Source organism: Folsomia candida, unplaced genomic scaffold (assembly GCF_002217175.1).
Source record: "Folsomia candida strain VU population unplaced genomic scaffold, ASM221717v1 Fcan01_Sc001, whole genome shotgun sequence".
Lineage (NCBI taxonomy): Eukaryota > Metazoa > Arthropoda > Collembola > Entomobryomorpha > Isotomidae > Folsomia > Folsomia candida.
Window position 1 is genome coordinate 7,327,226 of NW_019091193.1, and position 18,186 is coordinate 7,345,411.

At 37.3% G+C, this 18,186-nt stretch overlaps 2 protein-coding genes across 3 annotated transcripts; both read right to left on the bottom strand.

Annotated features, from left to right (window-relative positions):
* Positions 1 to 7,239: 7,239 nt before the first annotated feature.
* Positions 7,240 to 9,774, bottom strand: LOC118435029 (E3 ubiquitin-protein ligase TRIM71-like). 2 transcript variants are annotated; one of them, XM_035850080.1, is made up of 6 exons: positions 9,532 to 9,774; positions 8,912 to 9,421; positions 8,438 to 8,785; positions 8,097 to 8,337; positions 7,805 to 8,014; positions 7,240 to 7,711 (listed from the first exon to the last, which is right to left on the bottom strand). In XM_035850080.1, exons 1-6 carry the CDS (start codon positions 9,649 to 9,651, stop codon positions 7,398 to 7,400), a joined length of 1,743 nt encoding a protein of 580 aa, XP_035705973.1. In that variant the 5' UTR covers positions 9,652 to 9,774; the 3' UTR covers positions 7,240 to 7,397. The 2 variants fall into 2 exon arrangements, with proteins under 2 accessions (XP_035705973.1, XP_035705945.1); XM_035850052.1 differs by having other exon boundaries at positions 8,438 to 8,788.
* A 2,228-nt stretch (positions 9,775 to 12,002) lies between these two features.
* Positions 12,003 to 16,302, bottom strand: LOC110863292 (cell division control protein 45 homolog). Its single transcript, XM_035846569.1, has 12 exons — positions 16,199 to 16,302; positions 14,648 to 16,131; positions 14,369 to 14,521; positions 14,151 to 14,291; positions 13,996 to 14,067; positions 13,710 to 13,913; positions 13,407 to 13,624; positions 13,189 to 13,320; positions 12,844 to 13,116; positions 12,643 to 12,781; positions 12,378 to 12,571; positions 12,003 to 12,290 (listed from the first exon to the last, which is right to left on the bottom strand). Exons 2-12 carry the CDS (start codon positions 14,696 to 14,698, stop codon positions 12,146 to 12,148), a joined length of 1,722 nt encoding a protein of 573 aa, XP_035702462.1. The 5' UTR covers positions 14,699 to 16,131; positions 16,199 to 16,302; the 3' UTR covers positions 12,003 to 12,145.
* Positions 16,303 to 18,186: the final 1,884 nt, after the last annotated feature.

Below are 18,186 nucleotides of genomic sequence, written 5' to 3' on the forward strand. Positions count from 1 at the left end.
TTCCGTTAACATTCGTAAAGCAATAAAGCTGCAATGGAAACCAAAATCTCATAAAATTACGACACACGTAATTTCATTCCTCCATCATCCAATGGTACAATTTAATTTAAAGTTAAGAAAACAGACCCACTGCTCCAGGATGGTGACGGAATTTATTTTCAACAATGTGTCGTTAATTATGTACAAGGTTTATTGTTTCAACAAAAAACACATTCCTCGTTTCTATTTTACATTTTGAGTGATGATTACGGGACAAAATCCAGTCACAATGTATATTTTTTTTTGCTTTTACGATCTATTTTTGAAATGAGATATGTGTATAAAACCGTAAATAGTTTATGACTTATGTAAGTCCGTAATACAGATTGAATCAACTACTTAATCTTCCGTAATGCATACAGATTGCGCGTACAATCGCATTATGATACGTATCACCGATTTATGACCTATGTAATTTCTCCAACATACGAACTTTTCCTAGATGTACATATGTGGTATGCTGCATTTACATAAATATACATACATAAATATATGCACGGATATTTGTAAATATTTAATTAAAAATTTCACGATCTGGTGAAAAATACCACAATTACAAAGCCAATTCTTCATTCCAGCCAGTGTGATACTTTTATTTTGAGCTTTTTATCAAAAAGTTATTAAATTACGTTATTATTGACTTCATCCTAAATACATAAATCAAAAGAGGGACAGGGACAAATGAATTATCTTAAAAAATGGTGGTGAATTCCAAATGCAGATGGTAATCGCCACGAATCGCCCAGGTTATCTTCTGCCGCCCCAATTTACCATACCACATGCATATCGGTAGCTCGATGCCATTGAGTAAACACGACCACCGTACGGTCTCCTATAAATGATTTCATCGTCGTAGTAATGAGGGTTGGCGTCACGTGCTTTTCGGACGAGTACTTCCAAACCATCATCAGCAACTAAAGATGATAAATTAATAAATCCAACCTACATATATTAAACAAATAATGTAGAGATCAAATTCTAAGGATAGTTAGGTCACCTCCGTGATCTGGTGATTCAACGTTGTCAATTTCAGCCTTATGGAGGGCGTTTACTGTCAGGATGATGGCGGAAAGGGCGAGAAAGACCCAGGTCAGCTGCATTTTTTAAAAATAAATCGCAGTAGTGTCAAGAGGGGACAGGAATAGTTGTTCCGAAGGATGGGTGTGTTATGGGGTTAGAAACGAAATCTGGTTTTTGTACTGCATAAAGAGAAAAGCCATTCAGTGTCTTTTATAATACCAGGAGTTGCGTAATTGGACGTGGATTTTTTTCCCTTTCTATATACAACATTGCGAAAGAGAAAACTTTCAGAAATTTTTACATTCGTAATTTGTTTAAAATAGCCATTCCTTTTTGCGGCTGAACTTCTAAATACATATGTAGATGCATACGTGCAAATTATTCAGCAATGCCAGAAATTTCGGGATAGAAGGGAGCAACGCATTTACCAACATATTTATATTTATGCATATGCTGAAAATTCCTTACAGTACAAGAATGGATATATCGAGTTGCGACGCTAAATTGGCAGCGAAAGGAACATGAAACGGAGATGATGCGCGTGACCTCAATCTGGACGCCAGATGTAAATTGCACCCAAATTCATTTATGCTCTGATTTTTATTTTTTTGTCTTTACACATTTTATAATGCGTCGTGTGTAAATTTATGTACATCGGCATTATTTTATGTTCATATTCTTACTCTTACTACTTACTTATTTATGATTATTTATGGTCACCTAAACAATTCTGCTTAAAACATAATGAACCCATTCTGACAGTGTAGCTTTTAAAATTGGAACAATGGCCAGGTTAAACAATGCAACGAAACTATGTTTTTATTTTGCATTGAAAAATTTTCTCCGCTCATCTGTTTTATTTAAAAGCGAAAGTCTGAAAATATTTATTGCGTTACGGTGAAAACTTATGTATTGTAAATCGGACAATTTTACGCCGTAATTAATTTCCTTAAAAAAATAATGATTCTTTTTCCTATATTGGTTGTTTTCGGCTCCTTTTCCGTTTCCTGTTCCGAAGATATTCCGCCAATTCAGGTGAGTAATAAATACACTCCATAAATGTTTGGGTTAACTAATTGAAAACATTCTGTAACTGTGAAGGAACCCTTTCCTTTTTCTCTCTCACTTTTCTATCTTGCACGACAAGCTAAGAATGAGACGCAAATTTACCTTGAGCTTAAACAGCTCAATGCTACAAACCCGTCCAATCTTATCCAAGCCTATTTGATGGACTATGAAGAAAGTAGTGGGAGGAGAGGCGAGTGGAGGGTTGAGCACCATCCAATCCTCATTTACAGGTAAAAGCATAAAATAAACGATTTTTCAGCGTACCTTGTAAATACTTCAATGAAATTTACAGAATGATCTGGCGATGGGTAACATATGGACCAGAACTAGTACAAAGTCTTCAAAATATCGGTTTGAAAACAAGTTGACTCCAATTTTAAGAAAACTAAAGATACTCAAGTTTTTAATTCCCCCTCAGATAACGCTAAATCTCTTACGGAAAAGATAACCCATATCATGGCAGGCTTCCCAAGTCTGCGTAAAGAACCCCTGGAAAAAGTTGCCGAAGCTATTGTCGACATTCAAAGCAAAGTTCGCTATTCACCGGCCGAGGTTTTTTGAGCATATTTACCTACATAATACCCCTATTTTGTTATTATAAATTATCCTTTATTCCTGTTTTGCAGATAATGAAGGGAAAATTCGGCGATTATGAAACCCACATTGGTCTCACGGTCCACCAAGCGACACAGTTTGCAAGCATTGTGGCAGAGTTGGATTACTTTGTAGAAGCATGGGAATGGTTGGATCATCTTGAAACGCTCCATTCCGCAGACAAGAGTGAAATTAACAGAATCAGAAACGTAATTTTAGAACAGCACGACAAATTCCACAAGCAAAAAAAGTATGCATATTTAAATATCCTTTTCTCTTTCTTATTATTCAGATACAAATCTATTTTCAGGCGTGAAGAAGACCTGCACATTTTCGAGCGGCTTTTGAGTTCAGGTGTGTCACCTTGGCGGAAGGATTTCGAATTGAGTGAGTGGCTCTCTGTGGGGACAAAAAGTCACTTGCTGACCGAAATTTACTTTCGGAATTATGCTCTCTCCAGCAACTCCTCCCTCCTGAAGAAAAACTCGCCCTCTGGTCATCTCAGGTGTTGGCTGGATTCACGAAGAAGCACACTTTTTCATTTGTCTCCCATAAAAACAGAGCTGGTTTATAAAGATCCAGAAATTCTCCTCTTTCACGACGTGGTCGAAGGGAGTGTGATGCAAGATTTGTGGAACGTGTCAACTCCTGGATTGGAATTGGATGCAACATTCGGACCCGGCACGCAAGCCCAAGCAGTCCTAGGAAATAGTCATTGTGAGAAGGATTGCTGCTATATATTTTTGATATGTGTATATGTAGAATTTACATATGACGTTTGAATTGAAGGGATTGGCGAGGCAAACTGGGATCGATATGACTCCTTAGTTTCTAAATTGGGAAAGATGACGGGGCTGAATATGATCGGCAATGCGACCCAAAGGATGCGCGTGTCGCAATATCTCATGTCTGGTGATGTAGGAAAGTAGAACATAGATAACCGCGTTACATATCTATTTCGCTCGACACTTCTCCTCCCCTGTCCCCAGCGGGACGAGTGACTGTGAGAGGGGAAGTGTCGAACTAGACAATGCCGTCGTGCTATTAACAATGGTATCCTAAACATATGTACTTAGGAATACATCACGATGCCTACAAGCCGGCCGTCAATTTAGCAACTGGCGAGATAAGGCCAACGTTTGGAGATATGTTGACCACAGTTATCATTTATGTGAGAAGCGTATTTGTATGGTACGCTTAGTTTATAGAATATCAAGTATTACGTATTTTGTTTTGTTAGATGAGTGAACCTTTTCTTGGAGGGGAAATTGTATTTCCTGAACTGAATCTGTTGGTCAAGCCAGTGAAAGGAGCTGTGTTATATTGGTAAATGAGAAGTACATAGTTTAGGTCGTCATCATCATAATAAAATGGGTGTTTGTAGGCACAACTATAAAAGAAATGGAAGGATGGACTGGAGAACGAGACATGGATTAACCCCACCCATTTTGGGCCAAAAGCGTATTGGGACAATATTGGTTAAACGGACCGCAAATGTGTTTTCCAAACCGTGCCTACTTTCTTCAGATGATTAGGAGTAATACAATTTTAGGGCAAAATATAAATATGTATTTAGGTGCAAGTGTTTCAAGATAATCCGAGTTATAGAAAATTATTACCACCTAAGCAATAATTTGTGACAGGATATTGTTATGCAGCGCTTGTTAGAAAGTATTGCTCTCGTCGTAGAATAACTATAATTTTGAAAGGTAATTTGGATCCATTATTTATTTGTGTATGTATGTATTTAGCAGATGTACGTCTTTCTTTTTGGACGTCGTATCGATATAACCATGTACATCAATCAAATTCCGCTTAAACTTAGGACATCTTGTCATTATTTTTCAAAATTGGGATTTTTAAGTTGCTCCGAAAACTCTCCCACAGCATGTGAGCAAGGAAGTAATAACGAGAACTTTGGTAAATTACAAAACTTTTTTGTGGGCAAAAAACTTTAGTAAAATTTCATACGGCAGGAAATTTACATGCAAAGGTTTACAAAGGCTTTAAAGTTTAGTACAAAAGTACAAAAGTAGCCAATTATTAACCACCATTATTCTTTACAAGTATATAATCCATCCACCCATTTTTATAGAACAGAACAGACTCATCATAAATTATTTCATTCACTTTGGTGGAATTGGGTCATTTCTAAATAAAGCAAGCGCAAAATAATAAATCATGGGACGCTATATTTTAATGTTACTTGTTGCCATTGTACTTTCCCTTGTGCAGAATTTAAAAGCAGATTTACAATTTCTGCACGAACCAAACTTCTTCAAAAGTGCTACTCTACAGTTCATAACCAATTTTAAGCACATTGGAATTTATCAAAGTCACTTTTTGTCTCAAATTCATTTTCACAACCAGTTTTGCCCACTAGTTTTAGACCATGTTCCAAACTGGGATGCATTCTCAAGTCGATACAATTTGCATTTGCTGAATAATCAATCTCTCATAGTAAATTCGGCACTAACGTTTGCACGATTCAACCCCCGATTTCAAAATGTTGTCGTCACTTTTCTGCTAACTGCTCCCATCTTGCTTGAAACTGACCAGATAACCGGACAAGAGCTTGCTTTCAGAGCTAATTTCCTGCAGCTAATTTTACAAGGAATCATTTTTTCTGATGAAAATCCAACCTACATTTTTATCAATTTGGACTACAAAGTATCGCAAATAATTAATGGATTACCCGAAGATTTAACATTAACTTCAAAGTTTATCATATTTGGTGCTGATTACCCAGCAATTTTACTTTGCATCCCATGTACCCGGAATAACAAAGCTGTTCCCATTTGGGATTTGAGTACATTAAGTATAATTTCATCAATTTGGGAACATTACAACTGGAATCTCCAGAATCAGATTGTGTCGTCAAATAATCTCATTCCAGTTTCTAACTTAGAAATAGTAAATAATCTCTGCGTCCCCAACTTTGGTCGATTTCATTGTAACAACATTGCAACCTGCACGGAAGAGACGATCGGTACGAAACACAATTATTCTAAGATTGCTATTAGAAAACGGGACATAAATCCAGACGGGACCTTTAATCGGAACATTTTGCTCATAACAACACCAAAGTTTGATCACATTTCTGACAAAATTTTTAACGAACTTTACATACTTCCGAGATCTCCAGAAAAATTTAAGCTGATGGTGTCAGGTGTAAATTTCCATACCTACGTTTACGCCGTGATTGCATTGAAAAGAGAAGTCACGTTCGAAACTTTTATCATGCCATTTGATTCCTGGACTTGGGGATTAAATTTGTCATCATTTCTCATCGTTGTACTTGCATTGTCATGCTTAACAAGTTCTGACTCTCAGAGTGTAGGAAGCAACTTGAGCGATAAATGCTTCTGGATTATTTCCACCTTTTTAAATCAAGAAGATGGAGGTTGGGTGAGGAAGCGGTTTTTACAGGGGGAGGGACCACGAGGAAGAAACGTGTTGTTGTGGTGGCTGGGTGTCTGGTACAGTGTTGTATTTCTGCTCGGAAACTTTTACCAGGGTGCGTTATTCTCGTGCATGATCACGACAGGGAATCCAAATGTTCCCAGGACTTTGAGCCAATTTGTGGACAATCCTGATTTTGACATTGTCACCATGTCAGCCGCTTCAGTGAATGGGAGTGGAGTCACTTCTATCCTACAAAATTCTATCCTACCTGACTTGAATAAAGTAATAAAAGACTCTGAAATGATACGATTTCTTAATAAATTAAGCAACAGAGCAAAACTACTGATGGGAAATTGGTTAGAAATTGGACAAAACATTTCGAAGGGGGTTGGAATATTGTCAGTAAATCTGACCACTACAGTAACTGTAAAATTTCCCATGGTTGTGCTTGACATTCAGATTAAAGTAGATGCTTTAGTGGACGCGGTCACACTCATGGTGGATTCTTTGGTGGTGATTCGAAATCATGAAGTGATTCCATTTACCAATCGTATGCCGTGGTTTGGTAAAAACAACTTTTTGTTTCCATTTTTCTCCAAAGATTTAGGATTCCTGGTCCAATCTGGGATTTACGATCGATGGAGTAAATTAGAAAATACAATTCGACAAAAGGACGTGGCACACCGAATTCTGAGCCGTAAACATTATGAACTGTTTTCCGTCAAGACGATGTCCTTACCGAAGAAGGAATTAATTGATAACTTTGCAGAGGCAAATCCCGTCTCGTTTAAAGTGATGAAATATCCGCTAGCTTTATGTGCAATTTGTATAACTGTGGGGGTGGTACTTTTTGCGTTGGAGTGCATTTACGCAATAGGGATGAAATTCATCCAATAAATCATATAATGTAAGTTTATTATATCGAGAACTATTTAGATTGGGTGAAATAATTCAGCACTTTAAAAATGCATGCCAAAAAAGTAAAAGAGATTATTGAAAGTCCGTAGAATTAAAAGTTACAATACTAAAAGCTTAAATGTTTTGATAGTCTTTTATTGAATTGGATATTTAATGAAATTAACATCATTAATAATATAAATATATGTAGGTTTCGATAACACAGTAAATTAACTGGGTTTAGCATATAAAATTATGATTATTCATGATAAGTAAACTTATGTACGTACAAAATATTATACAGAGATTTGTACCAGATATAACACCATAACAGTAACGTAAAAATAAACCTCGAGATATTTTTGACAATTTTCTTAAACAAAACAGATGTTCCCATTTAAACATAATATGGCGACCACCCCGTCCCGCATTATGCAAGCATCCACCGGCATCGAAATCTTGTTCCATCCCACCGAGTTCACTATCTGATATTGAGATCCAGCCTCCGAAAAGATGCGGACGCAGTTTTTACGTGAGTCGCAGACGATCATGTTGCCCAATTCGTCGACAGTTAGTCCTTGAAGACGACTGAGTTGTGCTTTGGGTCCGATGAATTTCATGCTGCCAGAATCCACCTCAATGCGGATCATTTTAGAAGTATTGAAATCCGTGACGTAAATGTGTCGACCTGCAGACAGGACAAGAGAAGATTACTTATTTACTGAAGTTGCCAGATTTTTGGGAGGCGAAAATGCATAATATTTAACATAAATCAACTCACCGTCTTTGCTGAATGACACTCCTCTAGGATAGTCGAAATGCTGTTTGTACTGGTAGGGATTCTGTTCAAAGACAGAGAATTTGGCCAAAAAATTGCCAAATCGATCAAATACTTGAACTCTGTGATTTCTTGAATCGGAAATAGCGATGAGGTTCCCGTTTGGAGAAACGTCGACGTCCCACGGATACTGGAATTCGCCCGGCCCGTGACCTGTGAGACGTAGAATTAATTAATTAATTAATTAATATTAATAAACAATTAACAACAATTTTAGTATGCACCAGATTTATACCTCGTCTCCCGAATGATGAAATGTACTGTCCTTCCAGAGAATAGATGCAGACGCGATGATTGTCCTTGTCGCAAATTATAAGTCGCTTGTTGGCGTAATCAAGCACCAGTCCGGTTGGTCGGCTGAGTTGGTTGCATGGAAATTTCATCCTGAGATCTAGTCCCCCGAAGCGATGGATCGGCGTTGATGTGACCGTGTCGAACAAAATAATGTCGTTGGTCGAGCGATCTGAGATGTACAACTAAAAGGATAAAAAATAATTAGTCTTTCAATAACACGGCCAAAAACATGGTGCCAAAAAGTAAAATGTTAAAATGCTCAAAAAATAAATGAGAACTCACCCGATTTGATAATTGGTCGACAGTGATGCCCCAATATTTTTCACCATTTTCTCCCAAAGAAATCGGAGCGACGGGTGGACTTTGAGACTCGAGACGATAATTTCGGGACACCTCCAACTCGACAGAAGGACAAAGTTGACCTTCCCGACCGTTCAAATGGGAATCAGCAGAAATTTCTGAAGATGAGCTCTCGAAAACTGAGGCAGAGTATTTTCCGGCGTAAAATGGGACGAAAGAGCAATTGTAGCTGTCGGGGGTGGCATCAAATTTCCGAAGTGGGAAGCACGAGGTGTATCCAGAGGAGTGAGAAATTTTTGCGTATGCGTTCAGCACAGAGTTTTGTGGCATCTGCTAAAAATAAAATTTGGAAACATAAAATATCATTCGTTTTTACAAGTGGCGTCAATTTGAATCGAGAGGAGACTTGCTTATTTTCGAATAAATTAACATAATCTGGATTCAAAAATAGCATACCTGAGTCTGTGGATTAGCGGAAACATTTCGAGGTTTCAAGTGGAGACGCACCTCTTCTCTCGCAACGCTGGGACCTTCTGGACCCGTAAAAATGTAGCTTCTGCTGATTGGTGGGATCGGCATAAATTCTGCTGGCTGCTGAATTTCGTCCAGTTGTTGGAACCGAGAACGTCGACAATACAGCGGAATTGAGTTATCTGCCCGATACACCGACTGACTCAGAAGTGGTTCCAGATTTTCCTCCCACAGGTTTCCATTGCCGCTGTTTGCGGTTGGGCAGGGGTCAAAGTTCAAGGTTGATGAGGAAATTGGAGAAAACGAGGTTCCAAGTTGTTGACGAGTGATGGGGTCGAATTCTTCAAAATACGGCGGAGAGGCAGCTGCTGAATACGGTGGCAAATAATGTTGCTGCGAAAAGGACGCTGCTGACGACGTTGTCGAAGTTGGAGAAGATTCTTCAGTGGAATAATTATCGGACGAACTTCGGTCAGGCGAATTTGAATAAGCACCCTAACAAGAATTTACAAAATCGCAACCATAATTATTTTTAAGTAGCTTTACAGCACACGTCATAATACTTCACAAATTAGTAGAAAATTCTCAAAGTTATGTCTACTTACCTTTTCGGACTGCTCCTTGCGCAGAATTTCCACAATACAGGCTACTTCTCGTTTAAATTTCTCGTCATTCGTCTCTGGAGTTGACCACTCGTTTCCAAACACATTTCTGGACATCGCCATGATGGATTTTACTCGGGTCTGGAAATTTGCTTCAAAAAACTTGGCAAAAGAAATGGGAATTGTGGTGCTGGAGTAGAAACGTCGTTCCCGGTGCGAGAACAAATTGGTTGTGAAGGGACCAGGTCGGCGTGGTCTCTTTTTATACCAGTGAGGAAAGGACGCGTCCCTTGGTCAGCGTAGCTTGGCTTTTCCATAAAATCTATTTTGGGGACAATGTGAGCTCTGAACTAGAGAGAGCGTGGCCAGGTGCAAATATTTTGCGAGCCGGAGATGATAAGCTCCACTTTGCTCAACTTGGTTATACTTGAGCTACGTATGTATTTCTGTTTCAGTATGTATGCGAATATTTAAAGGAACCTGTTAAAAGATTCCTTTGAACTTTGTATTACAACTTGACTTAAACGCCTTATTGTGCATTTATTATTGCTCTAATCCGGGCTGTCAATTCCAATATTCACACAAATAAATACAAAGTAATGTAGATATATATATTTGCATTTCTATATATTTGTAAAGACATTCTGGCAATCAATTGACCAGGTTTCACAGATTTAAATTAGCAATTTATTGCCGAATATTTCTTCCTCTTTTATCGTGCCACAGCGGCCAAGGAAGTCCCCTATGATACGATGCCGACATGACTGATCTCCCCAAGTAGTTTTTCGAAATGTAGTCCGGACGCAACGTTGATGTTGTTTTTGTCCCACTAAATACAAAGCTTCGTCCAAATTGATTATTTAGTGCTGATGATTGTGATGTCCTTGATGAAAGGCTACTACAGTTAATGTTTTCTGTATGGTCCTTCATAGTATTTGCGTCTGTGCAACAAACGATTGGTTTCGAGCATGGCTTAGAATCTTGTGGGCAAAATTTTGTAAAATCTGGAATTTGATTAGGTTTCCCAACTTTCTACAGTTATCAATGCATATTTTGGTAGTGTGTTTGTAAAATATCCGTTACTGAAAGCACGGAAATTAGTATTTAATCGCAGTTTACCGGAGGATGCACGTGATCCTTGTATGCCTGTTTATGCAGCCAATTTCCCGGAGGCGAATATCTGCATACAACAATGTAAATTGGTTCCAGTTTCAGTTTCCCTTCGCGACACAACTTTTCCGTGACGACACGACCGCATCCGACTCGCTTCGTGGCGTTCCAAACGACTTGAGTGAAATGACCAGAGTTGGCCTGGTAGTAGTTCGTTGTCCAAGAATGACGAGCTATTTCAGAGTACCAAACCCGAACCGGGAAGCTGCCTGGAAGTTGGAAAAGTTGGTGGCGTGACCTACCCTTCCGCGCCCCCGTATTTTCACCTGATAAAGAAATGATTAAAAATATTTGAAGTTAAATTCGCATTTATTCATTAATTTATTGTATTCATAATGGAAAATATTTTGTCACCAAGTTTTATGTTGTGTACACCATCGTTTAAAATAATTTTTCCTGCTGCCATGCTTTTATTCGCAATCTGCATTGCATAAAGTTGAGCTTGATATGCGAGCTGCATAGAAGTACAAGCATACATATTTGCACACACATATTCACGTAGAATATTTTTGCCAATTGCAATACCAAAAATAGATAACGAGCGATTAATGTACCTCATAGTCCAAGATCAAGCTTCCAGACCCATGACGTTTTCTTTAACAGATATTTATTGCGTCAGAATAGGCATTAACAAAGCGTTTTTCTACACACGCGTATAATAAACCTACCTCAAAATGTTATGAAATCTGACAATTTCTCGTAACCAGTCCGATGGAGGTGTTCCGTCCAGGTTTTCATAGTTTAACTTTAATAAAAAAAAATGGCATCCTACTATCGAGGCTTTAACTCTTAAGGGTATTTGTTTTACCTTATCAAAGACAATTGGTCCTCCACTGTATGTAAATATTTCGACCGCATTTGACTCAGTCTCTCTTTTAAGACGATAACGATCATGATAACTTGATTCTTCACGACTACGATGCGAAGTGTTGTTAAAATGAAGATTGCCCAGCCCCTGTCCACCATTGCTGATTGCCCTTAAGCAAATGCACAACGAGAAATGTAAACTAATAATGATGAAATAATATGTGACAATTCTGGAAGATGTATTCCCCATTATAAATTTAGTGTACGTTGGGCTGAAAAATATTTGTAAACCTTGTGCTAAACCAGCATGACATTGAGATTATTGGATATTAAAATGCATAAAACGAACAATAGAGTAATGTGCACATGTAAATAAACTTAGGAAGTCATGAGTAGCATTTAAACTCACGTTAAAACTTAAGTATATGCTTTCGTACTGTTGGACAAAACTCTAACACAAAACTCGTCATAATTTAAAGAAGGTTTTATTCCTTGTAAATGCTCTTTAGTAATTAATATTAAAGAATTAATTAGCAATCAAGTAATGTAATTGTCTAACAATAAATAAATACACACATCAACATGAAAGCCAAAGTACAATACGAATTTGGTCAATGCTTTACTTTTTGTGATCATCTTCTCAAACCATGCAAGCTTCCAACAATTGGACGAATTTGTCCTTGTGTTCTCCATGTACTAGCACGAAATGTGGGTCCACAAAATCCATGAGAACTGCGCCGGTCGCCATTTTCTTGGCCAACGTTTCAAACAACTTTCCGAATAGACTAGATATTTAAATAAAAACTCCAGTTACCAATTTGATTTGAATAATTGTAAATAAGAATAAAAATGGTAAAAATAGCTATTCCTACTTTTTTGGCAACTCCAAACTCAAAGGTTTTATCCCCACGAATGTCCAATATCCTCCAAAATGTGGCACACACAGTACAAGTGGTAATGTCGACCAGCGTCTATTTCTTGCACTGGCAACAGCAGCACGCTGGGTAAACTGGGCGAGAAAAAGAAGGGAACTAGTGTTTCGAAAGTAGCACACGTTTGGCGATCCCTGGAAATTGTGAATTTTAGTCGCCTAACCAGAAAAATAATTTACTCAGCATTGATTGAGAACCCACAAACCTCTGGCATTTGAACATATAAAAATCCACCCCGAGGTAAGATCAGGTTCATGCTGAGAAATTCCTTAACTTGGTTGTACATTGCAGTCATTTGCGTTTTAGCCAATCCAATACCACGATCCAGCGTATCAAACTTCTTCCTATTAAAAATTAAAAATTAAGGTTGACGAAAGTTCTTAAATAAAAAATGCCATCGTCATACTTTGACAAGGCTGCCAGTGAATCCAAAAAATTGTCCACCACATTTCCACTCCCATACAACACTGGATTTTCCAACAAGGAAAGACATGCCAGCTGACAATCAAATGCACTGAGCGCTGGTCGAAAACCAATCTCTGAGATGAACGTGCCCACAGTAACGTCTTGGAAATTGTACTTTTCTCGGAGAACTGGTTCATTGAATACATTCTTGACCTTTTTCCGCAGTCGAACGTCCATTGATGTATACTTTTGATGGCACTCAAGTTGTGGAAGTCTGATTAAAAAATTATAGTGGATGTATTATCTGGTGAAAAGTAATCAATGTTTTTATGCTTATGGTACTCACCCCAACTCTCCCAACATCTCGTGAAACCTTCCTTCTCCTTTCATACCCCATGACTTTAACATACACGCCGAGTGTGGCGTCATTTTGATACTATCGTACAAATTCCAGTGGCGATACAGTAAGAAGCACAAGCTAAAGATCAAGATGTTTGCATTTAATAAAATAACACGGCACAACAAATAACCAGTAGTATTTCATAATATGCATAATAATCTTACTCTTTTTCGAAGTTGACTTTCAGACAATCCCTCGGTGTCTCCGTTGAACTTGCTTCTCGTGCAATGTGCAAACTAAGTTCGGTAGATTTCTGCACGTACTCAGATCGTGGAAGTTTCTCCAGAAGAAAGGCATCGGTTAAGGCAACCGTGGTCCACCACACGTATTGAATATCGCCTCGAGAAATTGCCCACGACAGCTCGAGTGCAACCAGGGATGACTAAATTTAAAATGTACATTACATAATTTCATAAGGACTGTAATATAAATATTATGATTATGGAAATTTAAATGTATAAAATTACCGGGGGAGCATAGTAGCCAAATTGTGTGTATTTAAACAACAATTCGTTCCTCTTCTGCTTCCATATCATCTGCCTTCGCTCTTTGTCATGTTCATTGCGACGACGCTTTGGATTTCTTCCACGACTTCCATCTTCATCGTCGCTTTCGCCATTATCCAAGATATCAGAATCATCGTCGTTACCATCATCATCGGAGTCGAGGGCCTATATATTTGAGACAAAATATCTAAACTGTGTGTCTACAGAAAAAAACTACAATTCTTCATAAAAATAGAAATTCACATACCTCACCCGACCAAAACAGATCATCAAAATTAGGCACTTCGTCAAAATTACCGTCCAGCGACAGGATGCGAATCTACAATGCAAACAGTGACAAAATAATCGGTCATAATTATACCGTTAGTCAACAAGGTCAAACCACCCTCTTTCTATGCTTACCTGATTGGTTTCATCATAAAAGTTGTTGACATGCACTGGGCGATGACAATCCAAAACGAAGACGAGTTTATTGTTCAGGTTGTCAAAGAAATCTCGAATATCCAGAGAAATGCCGCAGTTGATGAGGACAAAGACATTCACCTTGAAATGCATTAGATGTGTCAAAATAATTCACAAGTCGGCATGCTCACGATTAAACAGTATTAAGATGAACTTACCGTCTCACAATAATCAGAATATGCCTGTTTCATGTCAGTAATTCCATCCACAGGACACAAGGAGAACGATATTCCATCAATTTTCAGCAATTCCGTAAATATTTTGACAGTACAGACGGAATCAATGTCGGAATTGGCAATGATGAGGACTCTCTACAAAAGTATTGATAATACCAAAATGTCATAACCAGCATTTGCAATCATCAATTGTGTCTGGATTTGTTCGATAAAAACGTTTGGTTTTTTGTTGTTATTCTTGTGACCGGCTGATTTACTCACCTTTCCGAAGAGAAGTTCGTAAAATTCCTTCCGCAAATGCTTCACCAGCATTTTGACAAAGTTTCAAGTGATGAAAGTATGTAGTAAGATTAGGGTGACTTATTCACACCGAGACCGATAAAACAATTATCAATTCTCAGTTCATTCAATCGAATAAAATAACTGTGGGCTCAAAAATGCTGGCTGGATTGTTGGTTGGTGGCTGCTTGCTCAGTTGCTCCCATTCCCACCTACGCACTTCTTATTGCCACAGGAAACATTCAAGATTTGGCAAGTCTGACCGTGTCTCATCTTGTCGTCTGAACTAAATTCAAGACGGTCAGAATTTCATAGCTTCCATTTTTCACTATTTTGCAAATAAATAACGTACTTATTGAATTACATGCTTCTTTTATTTGCTATCGACAAAAATTAATTCTCTTAAAATATGCACTAATTATCAATGCTTAAATTAAATTACTCTCATGACCTATCCATGCAACCAATTTTTCCATCAGAATTAGACTTGCATTGGGAAAGGCATGCTGAAATTTGTCTACAAATATCTTCCCCCAACTTGCATTCCTTCCTTGTTTGCATTGAATTCCATCTGTCTTATCTTTACGCATGTAAATATTCCGTAAGAAATGTATGAGCAACATATTCCTAAAATTAATCGGAAGGTCGATCGGAAGGTTCTCCAAAATCTGTCAATTTCCAAATATTGTAGATTTGGAAAATATTCTTGGTATGAAATAATTTTGTCGGATGGAAACATGAAAATTATTTGCGCTGCTGTGGTTGCTAATTTTCTTATTAATTTTCTTTTCACACAAAAATAAATTCCCAGTTAAAAAAACTGGGAATCTCACGCGGAGCTTGAAATTGAAGTATTAACAAACTATTGCATAACCACGTTTTTATGCACAGCTAACTTGTCTCATACCACCGACAATGAATACTAAATGGGACAAGGCTTATCAACGATATATCGATCGTCCAAAATGCTTAAAATCAAGAGAAACACCAGATTGAATTACTTAATTTTTAAATTAAAATCCTACCATACAACATTTATATAATTTTTGAAATTTCCTCATTTTTCCTGTGCTTTCGCCTGTCCTGGGAGAAATTTATTCAGCAAAGTTTGGAACATTGGACAATTATTTATCATGTGATATGCTAAATTTTTTCCTTCATCTTCAACCTGCTGCCCATGAATCTATTTCTATTTTAAGTAAAACCACAGTTTTTTAATGCTGCTCAAAAGAAATCAATTTTTATTCAGATACACCAATTCGGAAAATCACGAGAGAATCTAGTTGAATAATCTATCCGTTGAAGTAAATTCCATGGGCCCTCCTCTGGCCACTGGCACCCTGCAGGTTGAATGGTCTGTTGGCCCCAGCTCCCTCAGCGTTGTTGAGAAGTTGTTCTGGATCCTGGAAGTCGTCGGCCATGACGGCGAAGGTGGCGAAGGCCAGGACGAGGAAGAGTGTCAAGAACTGAAAATCAATAGTTGGGAAAAATTAGTGGGGGTGGTTTTCAAGATTATTTACTATTTAGGATTACTAAGAGTTTCATGATGAAGCTTGAGTATAGCTTGATGCGATTGTTAATACTGTTGGTAGAGTGAGATTCGTGGTAGGCTTTTATATGGGTCCAGTAATTGAGTAAAATTTGAACATGACTTTATTACAACAAATTATGTATTTAAAAAAATTACTCTAATTTTTGAGGTGGTAATTAGAGTATTTAATTAACTTGTTTGTTTAGTCAGCAGCGTACTAGATATATCTGTAATTCAATAAGTATATTGCCAAAACTATTTATGTAAATTGCCAACATGTTGTTAAACAATTAACTTTAAATGAATTTATGGATAACCAAACATAAGTACACTTGTCAGACAGGATTACCATACATATTTATGTTAATAGAGCTGTAATTTATCGAAATCATTAAATTTGTGCGACGGAAACTATGTACACGATTGTAAGTCAGAGTATTTCTCTTATGTTGAGTGTAACATTTTTATATTCAGGGACTACGAACATCCGAATCTCACGTACATAGAGACAAATAATTATTTTGTCTTTCAATTTATTGAGATGAATTTTTTAAATGTTAGCGATGTTCGACCGTTGATAAAAATCTGATTAATTTTGCAGTCGCTTTACCTGACTACTAAGAAAATATTGATAAAAACCCCATGGGTATGCCATACATACATACGTATGGTGAGTACATCTTCAAAATACCATAATCAGATTGAAGGATAGTTTGACAATAACTGACGATAAGCTTTAACTGCATACATATTTATGCATATCCGTTACAATAGTTAATGCATGTAGTTAATGATAATGTTTAACTGATACTGATGAAAATTGCAGCGCAGGTAAAATATATTTTAAAAGTTGAGGAAAATTGTAGCGTGAATTGGCCAAAATTGAATTGAGACAAACTATATCAAAGCATTGCAGCAGCACTCAAGAGAAAACAGAAAGGTTTTCATTGACTAATTTTGAAAAACGCCAAATAAAGTCAAGAATTATTCAAGCAAAGTTTCATAGATTATTATTATGTAGGAGAAACTCGCATGCAGGCTGACGAAAAGTTTGCAAAAAATTGACAGTATGTATCTCACCAATTACATTTGCAATATTTTGTGAATAATGCATAAGAACGTACATTAGGTCTATTCATTTTAAATGTAAATAGATATGTAACTAAACAGGAGGCCAAATTATTGATTGATAAGATTATCACTTGGTAGATAAGAAAATATTTCGCGTTTGAGATTGCACTGAATGAGACGGAAGCCGTTTGGTGTGTTTTTCATCCGCGTCGAATTTCTCTCGTGCAACATTTTGGATCCGAACTTGACGTGAACAGGTCAATGCCTAAAACTGCTCCCCACTTCATCGCTCGCCACCTAAAGCGAGCTGAGTATCGTTCACGAGAAATCTCTGAGTATCGTTCACGAGAAATCTCTGCAAATGCACGTATTCAGCGTCATTCAAGGCAGGATTAAAAGTGAACAATTTACAATACGGGTACTTTCTCCCGGCGCTGGTTTGTGCTTGTAAATTATGTTGCCTATGCTAAAATGACTTTGGAAATTGCTGTAAAATGTTAGTGTTCGGAAATTCCATACACCACATGCCTAGACCAATTGATAGTTGATACATAAATATATCGCATTTATAAATATACATATGAACTAACGAGATTTATGTTCCAATCTATTTTAACTTATTGTTTGCGTCATATGTAGAAGGATTTATACGAAAGGAAATGATGATTTGAACTTGTGCACCTTCTAAATGCGACTTCAACATTTACATGTTTTAAAACGAGTCTAATTTAGAAGATCACTTCATATCAGTTGGTCTCAATAAGCGCACACTTCATCATACTTTAATTTAAAATTACCATTAAAGATTATTAAAATTTGTCGCGTGTGACGCAAGGACAATTTATATTATTGTACTGTGCGCAAATCCTTATTAAAGTTGCATTGCATTTTTGTTTATATATCAATTGACATTGGTTTA